Consider the following 25,930-nt stretch of genomic DNA (forward strand, 5'->3'; position numbering starts at 1 on the left):
CTCTTACTCGCTTCATTACTTCCGAAGTTATTTACTTTCCCTTAACATCCGTCTCCTCAACTGTGATGTGGGATAATAATAGTACCTACTTCCAAGGTCTGTTGTGAGGATTCCATGGGATAATGCATAGAAAACACCACACACAATGCCTGGGACTGACTGTCATTGTGTGCTCAGTGTCATCACTGTTCTTTCCATTCACACGTTTATTGAGCGCCTTTCATGTGAAAAGCCCTCAGCAAAGGATAATAGTGGAATAAAAGGAAATTATCCTAGAATCAGGAGGAGGAGGAAGGGATTCAGAAAGACATTCTGTAAGTCACGTCACCTTCGGAGCAGCTATTCTGCTCTGAATGCAGCTCATGAAGTGATAGTCAACAGAACAAAAATATGGTTTAAAAGCAAGCTAGAGAAAAATGGTCACACCCCATGGATAATCCTGGAGACAGAGCCCTAATGAGAACTCCATCTAGGCAAAGAGTTGGGATGGGTTGGAATGGATAATGTGAAAGCGCAGGGAGGCTGCATGGTGAGTTAATTTGGTCTGCTGCACCCAGAATAATCCTGGTCCCGAGTGAGGCCTGTCGTGCAGGCGGACTTCTCATCTCGGCTGCTCTTAACACCAGACACTGCCTTGATTCTGTGGTGACCAGAGGGGTCAGTCGCCTCTTCTGTGCAAAGAACAAACAGGTTGGTGGACTTGATAGGCTTTGCTACTGTGACGTTTACTTTTGGTTCAAACAAAAGTATTAGAAGATGGAAGTAAGTGAGAAGATGAAGAGGCTTTGTGCCATCCAGTCTGAGTTTATAGCGTCTCTCTCTTTCTTAAGATTTTATCTATTTGAGAGAGAGAGAGAAAGGGCGAGTGAGAGGAGCAGATTGAGGGGAGAAGCAGGCTCCGTGCTGAGCGTGGAGCCCGATGCGGGGCTTGATCTCTCGACCCTGAGATCAAAACCTAAGTCGAAATCAAGAGTTAGACACTTACCCAACTGAGCCACCCAGGTATTCTTCATAACATCTCTTTTGAGTTTACACAATTATTTGGGTTAGGTCTCACCTAAGAATCCTTCCAGAGTGGGAGAAGGGACACAAGACAGGCTAGGATCTCAGTAACGGTCATAATTGGAAGAACACTGATAATGCATTAAAACTCTTACACAGACAGTGCGTGCCCACCTCCAGGGGGCCAACTCTGAAATGGGATCCAGTTTGCAGGCTGTCCGCACAGACAGGCCACCACGGGCCCTGGCAAAAGCTAAAGAATATTCCCTTGCGTGAGTATGCATATTGCAGTGGACGAACACGTTTACCGTTATCCAACAGCAGACTTTTATCCCCTTCTCATGTCATGGATGAGAACAGAAGCACAGAGACTTTAAGAGATTTTCCATAGAACCAAAGCCAAGTTCAGGGCTCTCTATACCAGCCTGTCTCTCTTGCTATTAGAAAAGTTCCCCAAACATCAGCAATTAATAGCCATGTTTAGGGCTGGCAGGGGTGAGATCACATTATTATGTAAAGCCATAGTCTTTAGAACTGTTGGTCAGGGGGCGCCTGGGTGGCTTGGTCAGTTAAGCATGACATTTGGCTCAGGTCATGATCTGACTCCCTGCTCTTGGGGTGTCAGCTTCTCTCTCTCCCTCTGCCCTCCCCCTGTTCATGCTTGCTCTCCTGTGCTCTCTCTCTTTTAAATAAATCTTAAAAAAAAAAAAAACCACACAACACTGTTGGTCAAAAGTAGGAGCCGAGAGCCCGCGGAACCTTAAGATGCACAGATGTAAGAGCCTCTGCTGGAGGATTCGGGTGCTGAAACGAGTCAGTGAGAGCAAAAGTATAAACCGGGGAACAGTAACAAGGGATTTTCCTGAGAATGTTGGTGTCACTTTGTCTTATGACTTAACTGCCTCTCCCCCCACCACCTTGCTGCACATCGTTTCCTCCTAACGATGCATGTACGCCAGCATGGGGTTTTCCTGCCACTCGGGCAGACGGGCCAGGCTGGTCGCCACTTCCTTCTGGACAGGCCACCCCCAGGCCTCAAAGAATGGAGCCAGATTCTTCTGCACCTTTTCCGAGAACTTCTGCACCCACAGATTCATCTTGCCAGTGTTGTCTTTGGGGATGCCAGAGAGCGTCTGGTACTCAGCAAAGAGCTGGGTGAATGGCTCCCACCCAAAGGCCTCCTGGAGCTGAGAAGAGAAAGAAGGGACAGGATGAGGAACCATTTGTGGAAGTACCTGCAACACGCACTTCCAGTGTATTTCAGTCATAGTGATTCTTTCCCCTTGATCATTCATGAGCTGCCCTCCTATGATTTGCCCCTGTGTCTCCACTCTACCCCTGCACATCAAGACAATCCCATTGGCTCACTCCATCCATCTCTTGACCACAGAACCTGTACACCTTGAATTTTTTAGGGGACTTCACAGGGAAGCAAATACACGAATAGACATAAATTCTCAGCAAATGACAGTTATTATAATTACCTCTAACTTAAAAAATTATATTCCCAGGCCCCAAGTGTTTTTCTAGGCTTCAGATAGGTCTGAGCCTGATTGAGATGGGAAACCCGGATATCTCACATGTTTGGTCTTTGGGACCCTAAAGGCTGGGAATGTCCAACACATTTCAGTCAGAATAAAATCGCTGTTTTTATACAGCCACCTCAGATCTGTAACGATTTTCAAGGCTACTGTTTTGCTCTTTGGAACACTCCCATTGGGGCAAAAACAGTATAACCAGGCACATCATAAGGAGCTCAGAAGGAGAGTCTTTTGTTCATGGAGGGATAGCCCACCAGAAAGCCACAAGCAGGAGGCCCTTGTCAGATACGATAATAGAGTACAGAATGAGCAGGGATCCTGGGTGTCAGACCACTTGCCTTTTTGTGGAGGAGAATTCTGACCCTGGGGTGTAAATCCTAAGGACAGATGACATCTGGGGAACAGGTTTGACAAATCATTTATGTTAACGTTCAGAGCAGTTTGTTGGAGGAACAGGGCTTTGTGCATATTTCACAGGAAGCCCATTTCTTCTGGACTTCAGTGTTCTTCAGTTGGATAGGTTGGTTATTCATTTATTCATTCTAAAAACATTTTCAAGTTCAAATGGGATGACTGAAGTAGAAAACCTTGACAACAGTTATCTCCTAAAAAGCCTCCTATAATGCTATAAAGCAACCACTGTTGCTATGAAGGGATGGATGGATGCAACATTCACTTGATCCACAGAACTGAGGTGAAGAGAAACAGCCCAACAAAACAACACCCATTTCTGAAGCACTTATTAGGTGACCATGGTCAAGACTTGTGAATGGAAGCGCTGTGCTCCAGCCTAAGGAATGACTAACTCAGAATTTCTGTTCATAACTTGTAGACTAGTAGGCTGTATTTTCTCCACTTGTTTTCTAGATAATTTTCATTTCCTCTTAGTTAATATCACAAAGTACAGGAGGCCAATAGGACAGGTGTTATTTCCTCAAACTTAGAGAAATCCCACTATCCAGGTCTTCTATGCCCAGGCTGGAGGGGGTGGCAAAGGGTTCCAGGATGCTACACAATGGAGGTCTCTGCTGACCCTCACCTCCCTGCCTTTTTTTTTTTTAAGACTTTATTTATTTATTTGATAGAGATCACAAGTAGGCAGAGAGGCAGGCAGAGTGAGAGGGGGGAAGCAGGCTTGCCACTGAGCAGAGAGCCCAATGTGGGGTTCGATCCCAGGACCCTGGGATCATGACCTGAGCCGAAGGCAGAGGCTTAACCCACTGAGCCACCCAGGCACCTCACCTCCCTGCCTTTCTGCTCCATACCTGTAGGTATGTTTCCAGAGCTGTCCACACATTCCAGTCATTTAGGGGGGCTCCCTTTCCCAGGTGTGTTTTGATTCTCTTCTCTCGTTCTGGAGGGCTCAGAGCAGGGTGGGCCTTAGACCTGGGGATGTCCAGGACCGTTTCATGCACATAGACAGACCAGAGGTTGCAGGTGGCCTCAGTGGTGTGTGGTGGGAACTCCCACACCTGTCGCTGCTGGTTGTGACCCAGCTCATGGATGGGTCCCCACAGACCTGTGCTCCTAATGCTGGCCTCATTGATGAGCTCTTGCACTGACTCCAGGTGGCACATGATGGGGTAACCTGAGTGCATCCAGCCTGGGAATGCAGAAGGAAGAGATGAGGCATGGTGAAAGTGGGGAGCACCCAAACTATCTCCCTTCATGCCTCTGCTGAATAACTTTTCCTCAGCATCCTGGTTGCCCCCATTAATGCCAGAGTCTCCATGCTGGCTGGAATGTAGCTGGCTTGCTCTGCTTGGTCAGAAACTCAGTGGTCCCAGCCCCCTTCCTAGCCTTTCATGTCAGGGTTATGCCCTCCCCGCTCTGGCCCTAAAGATGATGAATACACATTACATAGCCATGCTCAGTACATTCAGGGCTTCATTTTACGTGTGTTTCCTCTCATGCGAGTCTGTGACACTATGTCCTGTGTCTGAATTTGAGACCCCTGAGGCTAGAGCAATGTCAGTTCTTCTTCTGTCATGTAAGCCACTGTTGTACAGATTTATGCTCTTTAGCACAAATAATCTTCTTCTTTTAAGGAAAAGAAAACTGAAGTCTAAAGGAATGTACTCTGTGTTAGAACCACATTCCTTATTTTTCTCTCATGTAAACCAGTCAATACTTAACAAAACTTCTTTCCTCTTTCCTTCCATTGCCAACTTTGACTTCCATTTGAAGGAATATTTCTGTTTCTCCTTGAAACAAGAAAGAGATGGTTCATTGCTGTCTATGAACTCCTAGTAGCACTATTTTAATATCATTCTACCATCCTGTGAAATCTTACCTTGTAGATAAAAACGATTCACCTTTTCATATGGGAACATCTTTGCACCCCCATCAAGGTCTATGTCTGTTATGTCTTTTTTCCTTTACTGGTAAGATTATGCCTTTCACGTATGGGGCATTAAAAAAGACAAAAGAATGAATAAATAGCGTCCGCTGACTAGAAGCACCTACCAGCTGAGATCTGCACATCAGCAACAATCCTCTCGGGACAGCAGAAGGGGAAAGGCTGGGCTGCTAGCTGGGCTATAGCGTGCATCATCTCATCCCAGAGGTGGAGTACAGGTTCGGGGTCCTCCAGGTCTCGCAGGTTTGCCGTTGGCACCGTCAAGATGATATTGTCTGTTGCCAGCTCTCCCCAGGGAGCCTGACTCTCCTGGATACATTTTTTCCACTCCTCTAGAGATGTCTTACCTGGGAACAAGTATCACGATCTTATCTCGCTTTTCCCCAACTTACTTTGAACTTCAGGAGAAGGACACTGAAATAATGAACTATTAACATGTGGATCTACATGCTATGAAGTGAAGCACAGGCCTCCAGACCTCCCCTCAGTTCTGCCCGAAGTCTCCATGGACATGGTACTCCACAGCTCCTGCCTCTGCTTACATCTTGAACAGTTCTTCCCCTTCTGTCTGCCAGTCTCTACCCCACCCTTCCTTCGCAACCGGCCCATAACTAGGGTGGCATCCCCAGTGCATCCTCTTCCCTCAGCATTCATTCCACTCACCCAGCTTGTAGTAAGGGGCAGGCACAACCCTTTTGATGGTGACAGATACAGGGCCCAGTTTGCTGCCCTTTGGCACGATGACATAGAGAAGGCCACCCCAGAGGCAGGAGACAGATTGTATGCTCCTGTCCAAACAGCACTGATGAGTCACCACAGGGGCTCGAGACAGCTTGCTGGCCTTGGTCAAGTTATCTGTGTGGCAGCCAATCTGTACCTGGGGAGGAGAGTCCACCATGTGTAGGAGGAACTAGGTCCCTATGGTGTATGTGTAGGGGCAGGGGTTCGTGTGTGGGCTGCTGCATGAGGGGGGCGGGCTGTATGCATAGGTTTAGCGGCTGTGTTGTGCTGGGTTAATGGCAGGTACTAGAAGAACACCAGCTCCCTTCTTTGATGAGCTATGCATGGAAACCTATGAAATTTTAGTACTCCGATAGTCATCGGGACTGAGAGGTGTATGGAGCCATTTTTCCAGGGATTTAAATAGCTCCACAACGGAATGTCACCAGACAGATGAGGGAGGATAACCCTGAGGCTGATACTGACTAGGGCCCCACAAAGCCCCTGTACTGAGTGGAATCCAGGCTCTTGTGGCAGGGCCGATGCCAGTGTGCTGATTCCAAAGGCAGGATGAGCCAGAGGGGATCCTGGTCACCATTTGTGCACCAGTAGGAGACCACCCATCCAGAGGCGGCAGGATCTGGTCTGAGTGGGGAAGACTGATTACTGCTTCTGCCTTGTCGAGGACTCCCCTTCCTGGTCAGATGGGTTGAGGGCTGTTTCCTGAGGTTGCTTTTCTTAGATTTAATGTAAGTGAGCTCCAGAAAGGCAGCTGACATGGGAGGTACCCTGTAATAGGAAGTGACCCTCAGAGCTAAGGACAATTTTAATTTTGCCTCTAGAGCCTATCTTTGTGACCAAATGAAGCTCACCCCTCAGGTTTGAAGGAAGTGACGTACAAAGCAGAATGGCCATGTGCTGGTGGCCAAGCCAGTGATTGTCCTGAGGCTATGACAGGTACTCCTGGCCCCCCTCACATCACCAGAGGGAGGTATCATCACCACACATGGAAATCCAGGGGCTTAGGTTTGAGTACCTGAAATTAGCTCTGGCATTCAGTCCCTCCTTTAGGTTCACTGAAATTGTGCTGCTTTGTCTATGAAATCTGAAATGGGCAGAATAGTCCCTTCTTGGCTTCCTTGTAGCATGGCTAAGGGCTGAGGAAAAGGAAGTGGCTGTGTGGTCTGCGGTGTCAGCAGCGGGGGTTCTGGCCTTACCTTCAGGCCGGCAGAGGCTGCAGCTTCAGACAGCGAGACTTCTGCACTCTCTCCACGTTGGAGGTAGAGCCCCGTGCTCACCCAGGCATCACAGTGGCCTGACAAAAGCCATAGGAAAGGCTGAGTTCTTTACTCACCTGCCTCTGCTGCTCCTGGAGCCTCAGAGCCCCTCCCCGAGGCACAGCCCCTGCCCTGCCTACCTCAGCTCATCCACGCTTTGGGCACACGTCCCTCGAAAACCCTCAGCAGAACCTCAACCCTGTCTTCCCCAAAGTGCACCATAGACAATGAAGCTGGCCCACCGGAGCTTCAGTACCTGCAGTGTCCTGTGAGCCCGGGACCCCACCTTCCCCCAGGTTCTGGTGCTCTGTATGCACTCCCCACTCTGTACCTGGGTTGTTCCCATCGATCTCCACAGTGATGGGGTGTCCTGAGCTGCAGGTGCAGGTTCCAAGTTCCTGCACCAGCTGGGAGCAGTCAGTCCCAGAGCGTGCCAGCTCTGTGGCCAGGCAGAGCACTGCAGCCTCAAAGGAGTCGCCAGCCACAGGGTGCTCCCGGCTCACAGCTGGGAGGCCAGACAGACGCAGCATCTTCTTTATGAATCGGTGCAAGGATATGTAAGCAGGGACTCCTTTTGCTGGGATCTGTAGGAAGGCTGCACCATCTGCTCCCAGCTTTGCCAGCCATTGCTTTTCCAAATTCCTAGCCCCATGGCTCAGTGCAGCCTGGAATTCAGACAGCGCCTTGCGGAAATGGTAGCTCTGCATCTCGGGGGTAGGGACAGGGAAACAGCCTGCGTGGAGAGTCTGAGCTAGGATGCTGAGGCCAAAGCAGTTGAGGATGATGTTACCGGGGAAATGAGCCAAAGCAGAGCGGCCTGGATTCTGGCTGGCCCACCACCAGGCCTGGCCCCCGATCAGCAAGCCCCCACCCTCGGCCACAAACTCCTGCAGCTGCTTAGCCTCCTTGTCATTGTACGCCGTGCAGCAGTAGACACGCAAGTCCTGCGTCAGATGTGGCTGAAGACTGCACTCCAGGCCATGTTCTGACAGGAGGGTACACAGGTTTTTTAGATGTGTGTTTACCCCAAATTTACCTGTCTGGCCTCTGGCCAGCCAGCGCACAGCATTGAGCAGAAAGGGCCCCAGCTTGGGATAACAGAGGATGGACTCATGGGCAGCCAGGACCACCCGGCCCCGGCCATAGCGGGCAGCTGCCAGGAAGCAGCCGAGTGAGGCATCTAACCCCAGCGGGAAGGCGAGGGCCCCGTGAACCAGCAGCTGGGAGGGGACTCCCCCCGTCTTGATGTCCAGCTCTGAGATCCCTTCCAGGAGCTGCTGCTGATCCTGCCTGAGATCCTCCCCACATCTGCAAAGTGACAGGGGACAGAGGGGCTATAGTCAAGTCGGAGAAGCACTGAAGCAAGCTCACTGGTTGGGGAAATCTGTGTGGGGGTGCAAAGATGACCTTGTTCATACCCATCTCCTCGTTCTCACTAATAACTGCCAGGGTTGGAGTATGTGATGCCATTTACTTTATCGAGTCTAAGGAACATCTTTTTAAATTTTTTAAAATTAACATACACTGTATGTCATTTGCCCCAGGGGTACAGGTCTGTGAATCGCCAGGTTTACACACTTCACAGCACTCACCATAGCACATACCCTCCCCGATGTCCATAACCCCACCCCCCTCTCCATACCCTCCTCCACCCAGCAACCCTCCGTTTCTTTTGTGAAATTAAGAGTCTCTTATGGTTTGTCTCCCTCCCGATCCCATCTTGTTTCATTTTTTCCTGCCCTACCCCCCAAACCCCCGACTTTGCCTCTCAAATTCCTCACATCAGGGAGATCATATGGAAATTGTCTTTCTCTGATTGACTTATTTCGTCTAAGGCAGATTTTTTCACTGTTTAACAACTGACTGATGGCGTACGCCTGTCTAATTGACAGTGTTTGCTCTTTGTGACACATAAGAATACGGTGCTTCTTATAACTGATGTGGTCACAGACTTGATGGGCTACTGAGGAGTGTGGTAGTGGCCTTACGTGCAAATCTTAAAATCCATGTTCTCCAAGTCAACCCTTCCAGGAATTCTTCCCATGCTAGTCAACTGAGTAGTGGATATTCTGGCTTGACTTTTATGTCTTTTAAAGTAATTACACATATAAACAAGTTAGGAAAAAATAGCCCGTTCCTAGAGAAAGTAGTTCTACTTCTACATTTCTCAGAGCTAATTTTTTGCAAAAAAAAAAAAAAAAAAAAAAAAAAAAGCTGTGAAAACATCAAAGTGCTAGCTCTGAGCTAGAAACACAAGTAGATTGTTTAATACTGCACTTAAAGATATATGGAAACACACACTCTTTTAAAATTCTCACTTATATCTGATAAGAATATTTACCACTTTTATTGAGAAATTGCCTAAGTGTAATTCAGAAAAAGTTGTATTTCAGGATTTTTTAAAAAGATGTTCATTTTATGAGAGAGAGCAGGGGTAGGGGTAGAAGGAGAGGGAAAGTGGACTCCATGCAGATCAGGGAGCCTGATGAGGGACTTGATTCAAGGACCTGGGATTATGACCTGGGCCAAAGGCAGATGCTTAACCAACTGAGCCACCCAGACACCCATCAAGATTTTTTTAAAAACCAATTTGTAGATACCTTAAATGTCAAACAATGGGAGATTGGTCAAATAAGTTACAGGTTAACTATAAATGGCACACCATATGGTAAATCAATTAACTATTAGATAATATTGGAAAATGCTTAATGGAAAAATTCAAAAATCAGATTCTAAGATACTGTGCCCTAAATAAGCCAATTTTTGTGAAATGAACCATCAAAAACAAAACCTAAAACAAATAGAAAACACAAAACCAGACACAGAAGCAGAATCTAAAGAATATTTATCAAAATGTCTTCAGTGGCCATCTTGTCTAGTGGGATTACACCCAATTTTAATTAGCTTTGTAAAACTTTATTGTCTCATAATAAAAATCAAATGTTGTTAAAAAATAGTTTATTTAAGTAGCAAAAACATTACTGAAAAAAGTACCTCTTGTACAGTTTCTCCTTAATTTCCCTTCAGCATAAAACAGGAGCAAATAAAAAATTGGCATCAATCATATCATGGCTCGCTGTTTATCAGCGAAAAACAGGTAGATGCATATAAATTAATGTGGACAGGTGTCCAGAACATTCTGCTGAGCAAAAAAATCCTAAAATAGCAGAACTTGGCGATGCAGTTTATATAAGACAAAAATAAAGTCAATATATGTTAGTGTAAATGTCAAAAAACTCAGGGTAAAAACCACAGTAAACTTTTGGGTTATGGGATAGAGAGAGCTGTTATTGAAAGTGATGGTCAAAAGAACTTTAGCCTCACTGGTATTTTTTCTTTTTTCAAATAAGGAGAATGTACAAATGTAATTTCTCAGGTAATTAAGAATTAAAAATTAAGTTTAAAGTGTTAAGGTAACGCTAGAAAAATAGAAATGAAATATATAATCTCAAATGTGTTGGGGAATTTAAGGAATAGAGAAAACTTAGTCAAGAAGGAAACAAAGAGAACATAAAAATAAAAAGAAAGAAGGCAAGAGTAAGAGATACACTGTAGTTATCACTATATATGAATGGATTAAATTTCTATATAAAGAGACAGAGGCACCTGGATTAGGCTAAGATCATCTAGCTATAAGCTGCCTGTGAAGACAGACTTGAAACTGACACAGAAGGACTGAAAATGAGGTAATCTACATATCAACAAAACTGTATCTGAAAAACACAGCATAAAGAAAGCAGAAGTACCAGTATTAATAGGAGATGCAACTGAATTAGAGGGGGAAAGAACTAAGGTACAAAAAGATGAATAATTTCCATGGGTAAAAGTTATACCTTACAAAAGATAAAACTTTCATCAGTTTTTAGGGTCCTGAAAACAAAGTGCTGAAAGCAAAACCACTAAAAAGCAAATTAAAATTTGATGAACTCATAATTGTGTTTGGGAAGGTAATGGCTCTCTAGTTTCTAGTGGGTCAGTTACATTAAAAAAAAAAAAGAGGATAGAGATGAATTGAGCAGAATGAAAAACACAGAATGTGTTCTAATCAGAATTCTAAACAGAATGATTAGAACAGAGGATAATGGGCAATATTCTCCTAGACTCTGAGGAAAGAGAAAGCCTAGAATGCCATATTTCACTAATTTGTGGCATAAATATACAGAAAAAGCAGACTTTTTCAAACAGGATACGTTAAGTAAAATACCAATTTTCAGCTCACACACATGCACCGAAGAGCAGATTAGATGATCTGTATCAAGCTTCTCAGAGTGGTAGCTACCTCAGTCCTGAGGTGTGAGAATGGGGACAGCAGTGTAGGAGGGAAGACAACCTGCCATTCTTCTCTATATATTTCTCTGTGGTCTGTATGTTTTCACTGTAAGCTTGCATTCCTTTAGAAATATTTTTGTGAAAAGATGGGGTGTTTCCCAAAAGAAAAATGAAGGAAGGAAGGGCAAGCATAGTAGAACATAGTAGATGAGACACCAGGTAATTCTTAGCAGATTGACAATGTTATAAGGGCAATATTAATGATCTTAGGTATCTATCTACCAATATTTAAAATCTTGTATATGATCTATTTACAATATTGAAGTCTGAAAAATAAAGTAGCTATTACTTAATGAGGCTTAATATATGCTAGGCTTTTACACATATGGATTATCTCTTTTAATCATGATAAACCTGAAATATATTATTCTTGCATTACAAATGAGGCTTAGAAAAGTTGGGCAGCTTGCTCAATGGTTCTTAGCTAATACCTGGTGGGAACAGGAAGCAAATCCAGGGTGGTTTGCCTCTAATGTCGTTGTTGCCCACACAGCAGAAACTCTCCTTTAATGATTGGGTTTTTGGATTAAGCCCACAAGTGGGTATATGTCAGGCAACACATATAGGTTGTACAAAGGAGGCTTTAAATAGATGCAAAGGTTGGGGTGCCTGGGTGGCTCAGTAGGTTGAATGTCTGGCTATTGATTTTATCTCAGGGTCCCGGGATCAAGTCCCACATTGGGCTCCAGGCTGAGCAGGGAGTGTGCTTGGCTTTCTTTCCTTCTGCCCCACCCCCTTCCTCTCTCTCACATAAATAAATAAAACCTATAAACAAACAAACGAATGAATAATAGATATATAGATGTGAAGGTGCAAACAATACAGCATTTATGAAAAAGGAAACACTGTTTCCTCACAGCTGACAGCACAGGTGGCACTGAGGAAGAACGGAAGTGAGACGTCCTGGTGCTCAGGAAAGACAACAGATTGGTGCAGGAAAGATGTGAGGGTTAGAAGCTGACGGCTTTTCAAGAATTCTTGAGATGTCTTTGGAGCAAAAAGATGGTTTTATTAAAGCGTGGGGACAGGACCTGTGGGTACAAAGCTGCACTGGGGTTGTGAGAAGCAATTGATAATATACTTGGAGTTAAGGAGGTAAGGGAAAAGGGAGGTTTTCAAAAGAAATCTCATAAGCTCAAGAGGACCTACAAGATACTGGAGGCCTTGCCATTGTCAAGTTAAGGTTATTTTTCCCTCTAGTCAAGCATTAATATTAAGACCACTGGGAGTTTCCTTCTGGAAGTAGGGTTATTGGTAAGAATGCTTTTTTTCTTGAAAATCACTAAGACATTTGTAAACTGAGGGAGACTCAGTTCTGTTGGACTGAGATCTCTATTAGTTAACCATTTGTTTTTCCCTTTCCTTAGTTTTAGGGTGGGCAGGAGTGCCTGAAGAATGTCACATGGATCACCCCTGGAAGTGGGGAGGGGGTTTGTGGGGTATGAACTTGTGATTTGGCCTCAGCTTGCCTTTGGCTCCTTCATTATAGATCACAGCTGAACAAGCAGCTGATAGAGGGAATGGCTTTGTGAATGTAGCTCAAAGAGCCCTCCCAGTCCTGGCAGCAAGGACAAGAAGGCTCAATGGAAAGTGAGTCACTGTCCCCTTCACCATACCTTGGCCTCATCTGTTCTATTCCTTGTGATGCCTAATTGGCTTATTTTTCTTGAGGTGTTTGATTCTTAATTTGTTTTCTTTGCTCTGAAATCCTCCCTTTTCATCTCATTCTGTCACTTATTTAACATTTATTTTTAGAAAGGTCTAAACAGAACATTCAGGGAATCTGCTTCTGCTCACTGGGTCATGTGTTTCTTCAGGCATGACTGATTCTGTTGTCTTTCCATACTAAATTTCTGTCTCTCTTCTGCTTCCCTTTTAAATTTATTGCAGTGTTTATAGAGTCAGTGTATGGATTTTTTTCTCCCTGATTCGTGTCAGCAGACCTTTTCCACATTCTGCAGGAAGTTTTTCCTTCCTGTGCTTTCTAACTTGCTCAGGACCCGTGTGTTTGTACGCACACCCCGCATCCATCCATCTTCCCAGATAACATGGAGGTTGATGTGTTTCTGCTTTCCACTTCCTTGTGGCCTGAGGGTTGTAGCATGAACTGAAGGACAAAGGTCACCTGGGCCCGCTGCTGTGCTCGCTGGGGGCTAGTCCCTCCACTCTTTGGGGACCCGAGGTAGACCTACTCCACCCACCAGGGGTGGAGCACGCCTGAGAGGAGTTCCAGCCACCACCGTGCGGGGAAGATGGCAGCTCCAGCATCCTTTTCGGCTTCCACCAAATCCTGAAGTAGCTTTGCTGCTTTTGTGCTTGTGTGGAATCTCACCCAATGTGTTCATTCTTCTAGAACATGAGAAGACATTAATGATAGTTCTAGGATTTGTGGTTTCCACTTCTTTCTCGCCTCTGGGGTGGGGGTGGGGTCAGGCGATGCTGCATACCTGCCATGTACCTGTCAGCCCCACAACTGCCACCTTCAGCTCTTTACTCAGCATTGTTCATTCATTGGTCAGATTGGTGGAGACGGCAACTCCAGGGTCCAGCCTCACTTCACACAACGTGGAGACTCTTTGGGACTGTGGTGAGGATCACGTGACTGAACAGGAACTCTTCAAGAGACGCGTAAGCTGCCGGCGGCTGTTCGCTGCTTTGTAAGCAGTTCCTAACATATTCTCCACCTTATAGGTTACGCCACATGTAAATGTATTGAGGCGTTGTTCTAGGAGTGGTGTTTTTGCTAGACTCTTCTGTGTCTTGGTATTCTGCGTCTGAGAGCCTTTGGATCTGACTTTGCATCCTAAAGCAAGTGCCGAGTCCTCCTCAGCTTTATAAGCATAGGTGTGCATTCAGCTCTTGCCCTTGGGGACAGGACAGGGAGAGTATCTTCTGTTGGCTTTTAGTAATGCCCCTCCCCTTGGCAGACAGCGTATTTCCTGTCTCCAGCAGGAATCTGAACTTAGCAAACCTGCTGGGTCAGTCCAGGAGCATTTGACAAGATTTGCTGGCAGGAATGTTCCCCCAAAACCTCTAAGGGGTTGCCAGGTGATGGAGGAACAAATCTGAGCCAAGGGCCTAGGCTTAAAGTAATCAGGCCTTCTTAGACTTCAGAGCTGACCTGGCTGACCAGATTCAGCTCATTTTTTGGCTGAGCTCCCCGGGCAAAACATTCCTTAACAAGAAGTTAAGTGTGGGGTTAACACTGTATAATAGGCCACCCTTTCTTTTTTATGGTTTTGGTTGTGTACTCACTTATATTCATTAATTTATATAGCATACAAATAATCTCTTGCTCTCTACTACGTTTCACACAGAAGGCACTGAGAATAAAGCAGCAAACAGGACAGGCAAGATCAAGGCATTCATGCAGCTTTATGTGCTGGCTGCTGAGAAGGCACTCACAAGGGCACAGGTGGGATATGATGTATGGATTGTGATCACTGATGTTTAGGCCATAAATGGGGAAGAGTGACACTGGAAGGTCAGTCCTCGATTCAGTATGGTCATGGGAAAGGCTCCTTTTGAGGAGGGGGTTTGAGCTGAAACTGAATAAGGAGAATAAACTGGCTTTTGAGAGCTGAGGGAAGACCCAGAGTAGGAAGAGAAGTATGAAAACCAGGGTTTAAAAATAACTTTGTTGGGACACCTGGGTGGCTCAGTCGGTTAAGCTGCTGCCTTTGGCTCAGGTCATAATCCCAGGGTCCTGGGATCGAGTCCCACATTGGGCTCCTTGCTCAGTGGGGAGCCTGCCTCTCTCTCTGCTTCTGCCTGCTTGTGCTCTCTGTCTCTCTCTGACAAATAAATACATAAAATCTTTAAAAAAAAATAACTTTGCCTTCAAATTGCCAATGTTATTTTTTGAATAACTGGATTTGCAAATCTCCTGAAAGTATGTAACAGAAGAAACCTAATGTTATACTTGTGGTCTTTGAATTTTTGAATGTGTGTGGCTGATGTATCAGCTACAGCTCCTCCTTGAAGTACCCAAATTAGGAAATACCTAAGTACTCAACAAAAGGACACAGTTAAACAAACGATGGCACATATACTGTGACTAGAAACTCCCGTTAAAAGGATTATTTTTAAAAACAGAGAAATGGTTGGGGCGCCTGGGTGGCTCAGTCGGTTAAGCCGCTGCCTTCGGCTCAGGTCATGATCCCAGGGGTCCTGGGAATGAGCCCCACATCAGGCTCTCTGCTCAGCAGGGAGCCTGCTTCCTTCTCTCTCTCTGCCTGCCTCTCTGCCTACTTGTGATCTCTGTCAAATAAATAAATAAATCTTTAAAAAAAAATAGAGAAATGGTTTTAAACAAATACAGAATAGCAGTATACAATCACAAGTAGCAAAATTGATGTATGATGATGGAAGTTACAGAAAAGTAAAGATTGTGTTGAGGAGATAATGAGAAACAAACATATTCAGATGCTTTAATGTCATATTGTTATTTCAGTAGTAGTTTTGCAAACAAGGAACTCCGATAACGTGGAAGAGTTATTTTCATACATTACCTGAATATTCCTAGCACTTCTGTTGGTCGTTCAAGTAGAGACTAAACACTACCATAATGAACTATAGAAACTATAGTTAACACTACTGTAAGCCCTGCCCAAAATAGTGTCTAGAACCTAACAGGCACATAGTACGTTCTATCTATCTATCTATATACCTATCAATTTTTATTTATTTTGAGAGACAGAGAGAGACAGTGTGTGTGCATGGCGGGAGGGAAAGAGGGAGAGGAGGAGAGAGAATCCCTAGTAGACTTCTTGTCCCGCAAGAAGATCATGGGGCTTGATCTCATGACACTGAGATCATGACCCAAGTTGAAATCAAGAATTGGAGCCACCCAGAGCCCCAAAATACATTTTATATGAATGAAAGACTGGACAGGTACTAGAAAGAGGGAAGGAAAATTGATATGTTAGGGAAATTTGCTTCTTTGTCTGTTTCGTTGCCAATTTAATAAAACAATACAAGATGTGAGTTCAAAGAAAGACATAGTATAATTTGAGGAATTTCTCTGTTGTTTAAGATTTTATAAAAAGGCATAAAAGTAATGTAAAAAAGTCTTCTTTGGGTTATAATTATAGATAATTTGAAGAATACAGAAATGTTTAAAGATAAAATAATCACCTATCACTATTAATATTTTGTTGTATTTTCTTCTAGTGATTTTTCTACTTATGTATGTACACATGTTTTAATATATTTGGCATCAGCTGAATATAGTTTTGTTTCTTAATTTTGTCTATGATGAGTATTTTCTTATTCCTTATTGTAATAAGTCTTTTAGGAGCTGAAGAGTAAGATATGCCATAGTAATTTAAGCAATGTTCCATTTACTAGACACTTAAGAGTTTTCTCAGTGTTTTACTTAACAGTGAAAATATCACTAAGAATATTTGCTACTAAGTATCCACCTCATGGCCCAACTTCTGTCTGATCCTTCCATCTTCCTTTCCCCCAGAGACGTTGATTTGGAGAGTCCCTTCCTGTAAACTTCTTGCACATTGTATTGGTCTTTGACTTGGGTTCCTAGGGAACCCAGTTCTGGGTAATTTGGTAATGTTTAGCTGAAATTACATTTACATTTCTGCTTTGACTTGCCAATTTCATTTCCAGTGATATGGCGAAAATACAAAGACATAGGCAGATATTGTAGTATAGATGTCATAGTAAGAATACTGGGAAAAAAATAAATATTAGAAACTCGAATGTCTGTCAGTAAAAAACCAACTGGATAAACTGTGCTGCACCTGTACATTTCAGTGTAATAAAATATGTAGTGCATATCTATCGGTTATTATGAAACCATAATATAATCTGCTTTTTAAAGATTTTATTTTTTTATTTGAGAGGGGGAGAGAGCAGAGTGAGAGAGAGAGTGAGCGTGAGCTGGGTGAGGGGCAGAAGGAGAGGGAGAAGCAGATTCCTCACTGAGAAGGGAGTCCGACAAGGGGATGGATCCCAGAATCCTGGGATCATGGCCTGAGCCAAAGGTGGATGCTCAACTGAGCCACCCAGGCATCCCCAGAAAGTAAGGTTAAGTAAAAAAAGTAAGATGGAGAAAGTATGTGTAGCATACTATTATCTTTTTCAAGTGTGTGTGTGTGTGTGTGTGTGTGTGTGTACATATATAAACCAACAGTGAAATAAAGATAATTTTTTTTAGAAAGGGAGAGAAGAAAATTATATAAAGGGAATAGGGACAGAAATTGACTTCTTAAGGTTTTACTTTAGATCCACACAGCTGTGTTACATAATTATAAAATAATATTAATTCACAAAAGCAACTCCCAAAAGCAACAGTAAAATACCCAAATGAATCTACATGTGTATCCACTCAGTGGTTAACCACAAAGAGAAGGGCTAATCTAAATGTCATTAAAGGCTGGTAATTTGACTTTATATACCTCATAAAAAATATCATAGGGATGAAAGGAATTGGAAATAATCCTTAACTGTGCTGGTAGTACTGTTATTTTGCAACTGTTACGTGTGTGTTGTGGCATAAAGTCAATGAGTTATTAAGGTGCTTTCTGTCAGAGCTAGGCTTTCTCATCACGGGAAAACAGGAGACGGATACAAGATTGTTGAAATAAAATAAAACCTTGTAGCCCAGAAGTTGAATTTGAAGCATCAGTATGAACTCTTGATGTGTTTATCTTTTAAAATACTTCTTAGCTCTGCCCACTCAAAAGCCCTGGAAGCAATGATCAACCCAGGAGCAGTGAGCACCTAGGCAGACTTTGGCTCCTAAACACCATTTCCCACTCAAAGTGGGGGCAGGCTCCTTGGAAAAATGGTTGATCTTGGGTCTGGGGCAGGAATGTGTAATGTGGGACCTAAACAAGGAAGTCCATTAGGGTTGGGTCAAAAATTTTAGGAGTTTGGGAGCCTTTTTGTGACTCGGCTCACAATGGCCAAATATTAGATGACCGACAAAGCTACTTCATCAGTAGCACTGATAAAAATAAATGAAACACATTTATTATGTGAGTGTTTCAATCCATGCTTTCACAGTGGAGACCTCTGGAAGATTCTAGGGATCCACTCCAACCAGTGTTTTGAAAATTGGTTAAAAAGGGGAGAAGAGGATTCCTGTCTTACATTGAGGTCTTTTATCCATTTTGAGTTTATCTTTGTGTATGGTGTAAGAGAATGGTCGAGTTTCATTCTTCTACATATAGCTGCCCAGTTTTCCCAGCACCATTTATTGAAGAGACTGTCTTTTTTCCACTGTATATTTTTTCCTGTTTTGTCGAAGATTAACTGACCATAGAGTTGGGGGTCCGTATCTGGGCTCTCTACTCTGTTCCACTGGTCTATGTGTCTGTTTTTTATGCCAGTACCATGCTATCTTGGTGATCACAGCTTTGTAGTAAAGCTTGAATCCTAGAGGAGAAAATAGGCAGAAATCTCTTCGATATCAGCCACAGCAATTTCTTTCAAGATATGTCTCCAAAGGCAAAGGAAACAAAAGCGAAAATAAACTTTTGGGACTTCATCAAAATCAAAAGCTTCTGCACAGCAAAGGAAACAGTCAAGAAAACAAAGAGGCAACCCACGGAATGGGAGAAGATATTTGCAAATGACAGTACAGACAAAAGATTGATATCCAGGATCTATAAAGAACCCCTCAAACTCAACACACACAAAACAGATAATCATATCAAAAAATGGGCAGAAGATATGAACAGACACTTCTCCAATGAAGACATACAAATGGCTATCAGACACATGAAAAAATGTCCATCATTACTAGCCATCAGGGAGATTCAAATTAAAACCACATTGAGATATCACCTTACACCAGTTAGAATGGCCAAAATTAGCAAGACAGGAAACAACATGTGTTGGAGGGGATGTGGAGAAAGGGGAACCCCCTTACACTGTTGGTGGGAATGCAAGTTGGTGCAGCCTCTTTGGAGAACAGTGTGGAGATTCCTCAAGAAATTAAAAATAGAGCTTCCCTATGACCCTGCCATTGCACTACTGGGTATTTACCCCAAAGATACAGATGTAGTGAAAAGAAGGGCCATCTGTACCACAATGTTTATAGCAGCAATGGCCACGGTCGCCAAACTGTGGAAAGAACCGAGATGCCCTTCAACGGACAAATGGATAAGGAAGATATGGTCCATATACGCTATGGAGTATTATGCCTCCATCAGAAAGGATGAATACCCAACTTTTGTAGCAACATGGACGGGACTGGAAGAGATGATGCTGAGTGAAATAAGTCAAGCAGAGAGAGTCAATTATCATATGGTTTCACTTATTTGTGGAGTATAACAAATAGCATGGAGGACAGGGGGAGTTAGGGGAAGGGAGTTGGGGGAAATTGGAAGGGGAGGTGAACAATGAGAGACTATGGACTCTGAAGAACAATCTGAAGGGTTTGAAGGGGTGGGGGGGTGGGAGATTGGGGGAACCAGGTGGTGGGTATTAGAGAGGGCACGGATTGCATGGAGCACTGGGTGTGGTACAAAAACAATGAATATGGTTATGCTGAAAATAAATTTAAAAAAAGATTTTAAAAAAAGGGGGGGAGAAGAGGGAGAATCCAGCATTTAATTGTGCCTTCCCTACACAGACTGTACCCCAGGGCAAGCTAATAGTGGAAGAAGGGAAGTTCATTTTTTGTTTAAAGATTTTATTTATTTGTCAGAGAGAAAGAGCAGATGCTGGAGTGTGGCAGGCAGAGGGAGAAGTAAGCTCCCTGCTGAGCAAGAAGCCTGATGTGAGACTAGATCCCAGGCCTCTGGGATCATGACCTGAGCAAAGGCAGGTGCTTAGCCAACTGAGCCACCCAGGCATCCCAGGGAAGTTCATTTTTATAGAAGCATTCTAAATACTAAATGAAAAAAATGCTAGAACTTTAAACCTACCATGTTAAATCCACTAATGAATCAACAGATTTAGGGCTAGGCAATGATGATTAATGACTGCTAATACCACAGTGAGAGAAATAGACACTGTGTCCCATCCTATGGGTAAAAGCCTGAAGGCAGGCAGGAGCCAAGGTCTTTGTCTCACCCTTCAGGCTGTGTTTCTGACAATCACTATGTCTCCTCTGAGACCCCAAGTCCCAGAGAGTATCCTAGCAAGGCACCAGTGTCCACCAGGTGACTCAGCTCCTGGGCTCCAGTGACACTACCACCTTCCTCTGCAGGTAGCCCTATTGCTAAGCCTTTGGTTACCCTTCTGTCTCTAAGGGTTTTCAGCCCTTGAATCACCCTTAGTTTCCTGTACTAAGTCCCTCTGGAACACCAGCTAGTCCTGACTGGGCCTTATAGATAAGCCTTCCCCGATGACCTAATACCCTCCACTCTCTTCCCTGTTACTCAGTCCACTTATCCTGCTGTGCTTTCCTTGTAGCTCCTATAAACACCTGCTAGATTTTCTATTTATTGATTTCCTCAGTTGCCTCATTCTCTACTGGAGTATAAACGAGCAGGTAGCAGGGCTTGGACTGCTGAATGGGGCCTGGCACAGGGTAGTGCTCACACAGATAAACCAATGTTCTTTCATCTGTTTGAGAGGCATGGATACACACTCTCACCAACCCAGGCACTAGACACAGGAGACAGCGAGGTGAATGAGATAAGGTTTTCTGTTTGGTTGCAGGACAGAGTAGCAGTCAGAACTCAGCCCTCTTTGGGCCTCAGTGCATTTTAAGAATCCTGTTTTTGGCTTGTGGTGGTTCCAAATCAGAGTAGATAAATATGTGTATTGAAATGGAACCTGAAGGGCACCTGGGTTGCTCAGTTAGTTGAGTGTACGATTGAGAGAACCAAGCAGATTCCATACTGAGTGCAGGGCCCAATGCCAGGCTTGATCCCACAACTCTGTGATCACAACCCGAGCTGAAACCAAGAACTGGACACTCAACTGACTGTTCTCTCTTCTTTCTCCCAATCTCTCTCTTCTTATAAAGCCACTAATATCATCATAAGGACCCCACCAGTTAACCCCCCTCACTGAGCCACTTAGGCGCCCCTGAGCATTTGACTCTTGATCTCAGCTCTGGTCTTGGTCTCAGGGTTGTGAATTCAAGCCCTGTTCGGGCTCCATGCTAGGTATGGAGCCTACTTAAAAAAAAAAAAAAAAAAAAAAATGGAGGTGCTTGGGTGGCTCAGTTGGTCAAGTGTCTGCCTTCAGCTCAGGTCATGGTCTCGGGGTCCTGGGATGGAGCCCTTTGTCGGGCTCCTTGCTCTGGGGGGATTCTCCTTCTTCCTCTCCCTTTCCCCTCTCCCTGGCTCATGCTTGAGCTTTCTCTCAAATAAATAAAATCTTTAAGAAAAAAAAAGCTCATCGAATAGTGAGATGGATATATCATTAACATGTAGGACTCCCTGCTGGGAAATACCACTCACCTCACATGGAATGGGATCTTGGGTATCTTCTTAGAGACCTTGAACCGGTCTTTGTCCCCATAGATGTCGGTGAAGAATACTCCGGCCACACTTGTCACCTCATTCCCGGGGAACCCGGATAGCACTCTGTCAGGACCATGCTGGCTGGCCCAATACCAGGCTTGGCCCCCAATGAGCAAGCCGCCTCCACTCTTCACAAACTGGATCAGCTCTGCAGTCATCGTGTCAACGTAGGCACTGATGCAGTAAACTCCCACGGGGGCCCCCACTTCTGGCTGAACTTGTGCCGGAACCCCAGAGGCTTGCAGGATACTTACTAGTGATGGCAGAGAGGGGTGCACTCCAGCGGGAGCCGCAGGTGAGGGACAGAGCCAGCCCACCGCATTACGAAGAAATGGAGCGAAGCCAGCATCCAGCAGGTAGCCCTCATGGGACACCACCACCAGGCGGCCTTGGCCATAGGAGGAGGCAGCAATGAGGACCTGGCCCTTGTCATTCACCATCACTGGGAAGGCAGCCTCCCCAGTAAGAAGCAATTCACATGGAATGGGGCCCTTGGGGACATTCCAGCTGGTCACTCCCTCCATGAGAGCCTCAAAAGCACAGGCTGGAGTTGTTGCCATGGTTCAACTAGCTGCTGCAGAGAAAATCAAAGACTCAGCTTGGTCAGAGCTGATAAAGGACTGAGTGGAAACACAGCAACTAAATGCATGCAAACAAAAACCATTTTCTGGGTTCTCTACTGTGCACCAACCACTGGGGTGCAGCAAGGAACACCGCAGATGAGGGCCCCACTATCATGAGTCAGATATTTCAGAAGGGAAAGGACAATAATAGGTAGAGAAGCAGATAAATGCAGCAATGAATAACCATTATGAAAGTAAACCAGTGATGTGTTATCAAGCATCTGGAGAATTTAGATTGTGTGACAGGAAAAGCCTAGATGAGGATGTGACTATGAAGCTGGAACTAACATTTCAACTAAGATCGAAGTGCTATAGGAGAAGAACACACCGAGTCCAAAGAAGCACCTGGCAGGGTGGCCAGAGAGCACCGAGCAGGGCAGAGCAGAACAGGAGCGGCCCAGGGAGGGGCTGGGTTCTGCAGGGCCTGGTATGAGGTGACAGCTGGTGTGCAGAAGTTGACTTACTATTGTGTTGTATCTCTGTGGACAAAAAGATCAGGAAACCTTTCAGAAACTGCATTTTGGGGAGTTGAAAAACCTCTCAGTTTATCATGTCTGCCCTAACCTCTATGTGGGTAGCATTCCAGAGGTCTTTTAAAATTCAGTGTGCCTAAAATTGAGCTTATTGTTCCCTTAAAGCAGCTCCTCTTGGATAAATGACTTAAGCCTCAGTTTCCCCATTTATAAAAAGAGAATCGTACACCCCTGGGAGGATTGTTTTTGAAGATTAAGAGAATGCATAGAAAAACACCCTGTTGTGAGTACACAGTGAGTGTGGAAGAAACACATGGGGCTGCCCTTATGTTGACCTTTCTAGCTTCCCCAAGTGACAAGGGCCATGTCCTGGGTCCCCTGTTCCTTCCGGTCACCTGACTTCTAACTTCAGCAGTCGCCATGAAGGAATTTCCTGAGCGCTCAGATGCCTCCACCCTGGCGCAGGTGCACAGGGGCAGCTCTGAAGTGGTGAGGAGCTGACACCCGGGGGAAGTGGGGGGTGTCAGGGACACACGCCATGGTGGTGGACCTCAGGTGCGTTCTGGAGTTCCTCACAGGAGAAGCTGAGATCCAGCTGCCCGCAGTGGTAAAAGGCTCAGCCATGCACGCTTCACTGCCTTTCCCTCCTTCCTGTTCCTCCCTCCCCACCTCCTCACTCTGGCATTCTGGGCCCACTTCCCAAACAAACCACCCGACTCAAGTCCCTGTAGCAGGCCTCACTTTGGAGGAAGAAACTCAACTGAAACATCAAAGCTCTCCTCTACCTTTGGTTCCTTCCTGCCTCTCTCCTGTTTCCATACGCAGCCAGCCGCCTACCTCACTTTGCATCGTCTGTCGCCGGGGTCTCTCAAACATCAGTGCCTTCAGCCTGTAGTCGCATCTAGACTAAGTGGATCTGGCTTTAGTGCCAGGATGGATTCTCATCCACACTCTTCCTCAAGCCACCTTACCCACTTCTCTTCGTAATAACCGTCCAATTTCATCCTCTCCCCATAAGGTAAAAGCTGAGTGCCTCACTCTGGATCCAGGGTCTGGGCTCTCCGCCGTTTTCCAGATGTTTTTCCTGCTGCATTCTCCGCAAACCTCTAGCGGGCTTGGCATCCCTGAGCATCCCCCATATTTCCTGTACAAGGACAGCTCCTTTCCATTCCCTAACTTCCTTTCCCATCCAGCCGCTTGCTTCTCAGTAATGCTCCCAGGAAAGGGAACTCACAAAAGAGAACCAATACCCACATGGAGCATCGTGGCGCTGGTGGGTGATCTCGGCCTTCTGGTGCAGCCGTGGGGAAAAGCAGTGAAAGAGGTCAGGACGCTTGAGGTCAGGATCATGGTAACTACTTTTGAAAGAGAAATCTTCCACTCATCTGATCTCTTCAGTTTAACAGCAAAACCACCCCCGCCCCCGCCAGGAGGTGAATAATAGTTCCTCCAAACTCTCACTGCAACTCTCTAGAAGTAGGTGTGGGCGAGCACGCAGACACGCTCACATCCATCAGATTCCTGACTCACAAGTTCAAACAGGCGAAGAAATGTGTTTTGAGACAAACAGCAAATAACACCGGGCTGGCCAAAGGAAACGAAACCCTGGACCAGAGAAGAAAGAAACACGCGGATTGAGGGCATGTTCTTGGGCATGCTTCTGACACCCTGGGCGCGCCCGCCTGCCCAGGTGCTGAGTCCCCGCCCCAACCGCAAAGCTGTGCGACTGGCAAACTCACGATCAGTAGTTGGTTGTGCCGCGCTGGCTCCGGGCTCTGTCGACTTTTGTAGTGGCGCAGTGGATGGTCTGGAAGCTGGGTGGACGGGCTGGGTGGCGCGCAGTTGGGACGGTCCTGGTTCCAGGTGGAGGGGGCGCGTCGGGGCGGGGCGGGAAGCCGCGCTGGGTCTGGAGGTGGAGCTGGCGGGGTGCAGCGAGAGGTCGGAGAGCCCGGCAGACAGGGTGCTGCGGCAGTCCGGGGTGGCGGAGTACGCCGGGAAGTTTTGAGGCCGGCGGATTGGGGAGCGGCGCGGTTGGGGTGGTTTCGGGCGGAGCCGGCACCGAGCAGAGGGCGGGCGCTACCCCTGGGAATCGCTTCCGCGAGGCGCCTCCCGACCGGATGCAGTTGGGGCGGTGTCGCGGCTTGCGGGGCTCCTTCGGGGTGCGTGGCTGGTCCCCGCAGGAGGCAGGGTTTCTCAGTCCGCAAGTTTCAGGGCCGAAAGTGGCCCTCCGAGAGTTCCGGGATACAAGAGGGAGGTTTGCAAAGTTGCTATCACGCTTGATGCGAAAAGCAAATGCCAAGTCCCCAGTAAACCACATTCGGGGAAAACAACGCCCAACCGCAACGTAACCTGCGGCCCAGCGTTCGTCGCTGGGAATCAGGCGCTCCCAAGTCCGGTCGTGGGGTGCCCCGCAGACAACCGCGGCTCCTGCGTTGCAAGGCTGCCCCCTGGAGGTCAGCAGCTGCCCGTGCTCCCCGTGTGGGCGGAGAATGGAAGCTGTCCCGGGAACTCAAGCTAGAGAACTGCGTCTGCCAGTATAATAAAAATCAGTGCCACAAGATAGTCTTGCTCCAGGGTTTCCTTTAAGTTTATTCAACGCAACACTGCTTCCTATCAGAGTGAGATTCCTTCTCCTAGAAAGCGACTCAGCCATCACTGGCCTAGAAAAGAATTTCAGAACCTCCAGACTATTCCAAATCCTCCACCCGACGACATCAAATACCGTTTCTGGTTCTTCCCCAGGTTGCGATGCCACACTTACTTGTTCGAGCTCTGATTACGTCGGTTTCTCTCATAGGCTCTCTTGTCGTGAGTGTAGCGTCTGTCCCTGCTGTGTCCACCATGGCTAGTTTCATTTCTGTTATGTAGTAGGCTGTGTTTGCTTAATACGTAAACGTGTGTGGTTGGATAAATGAATAAGCATCTGGAGAATGTTCAGGAGATGTCTGCTGAATTAGTAAATAACCGAGTCTTTGGTGGATGAGCGGAAATCTCTTTGGCAGGTGGAAGCCCAATGTGAGCTGAGGTTAGTTGAATTTTTAGGTTTCAGACCAGGAAACAAGCCTTTGGGAAGGAAAGTGGAGTCAGACACGGGGGGAGTGTGTCCGGAGAGTGCCATGTCAAATGCTGACTTTAGGGAGGGGCTTTATGATTTTAACCAG

At 45.8% G+C, this 25,930-nt stretch overlaps 1 protein-coding gene across 4 annotated transcripts; it reads right to left on the reverse strand.

Moving 5' to 3' along the window:
• Positions 1-1,686: 1,686 nt before the first annotated feature.
• On the reverse strand, positions 1,687-25,127 carry LOC125080773 (TRPM8 channel-associated factor 2-like). 4 transcript variants are annotated; one of them, XM_047694865.1, is made up of 9 exons: positions 24,509-25,123; positions 22,625-22,775; positions 21,611-22,247; positions 7,231-8,207; positions 6,840-6,937; positions 5,566-5,779; positions 5,010-5,249; positions 3,809-4,146; positions 1,687-2,189 (listed from the first exon to the last, which is right to left on the reverse strand). In XM_047694865.1, exons 3-9 carry the CDS (start codon positions 22,231-22,233, stop codon positions 1,941-1,943), a joined length of 2,739 nt encoding a protein of 912 aa, XP_047550821.1. In that variant the 5' UTR covers positions 22,234-22,247; positions 22,625-22,775; positions 24,509-25,123; the 3' UTR covers positions 1,687-1,940. The 4 variants fall into 4 exon arrangements, with proteins under 4 accessions (XP_047550821.1, XP_047550820.1, XP_047550819.1 ...); XM_047694864.1 differs by lacking the exon at positions 22,625-22,775 and having other exon boundaries at positions 21,611-22,244; XM_047694863.1 differs by lacking the exon at positions 22,625-22,775 and having other exon boundaries at positions 24,509-25,122.
• Between the last annotated feature and the right edge of the window lie 803 nt (positions 25,128-25,930).

This window comes from Lutra lutra, chromosome 11 (assembly GCF_902655055.1).
Source record: "Lutra lutra chromosome 11, mLutLut1.2, whole genome shotgun sequence".
In the NCBI taxonomy this organism is placed as follows: domain Eukaryota; kingdom Metazoa; phylum Chordata; class Mammalia; order Carnivora; family Mustelidae; genus Lutra; species Lutra lutra.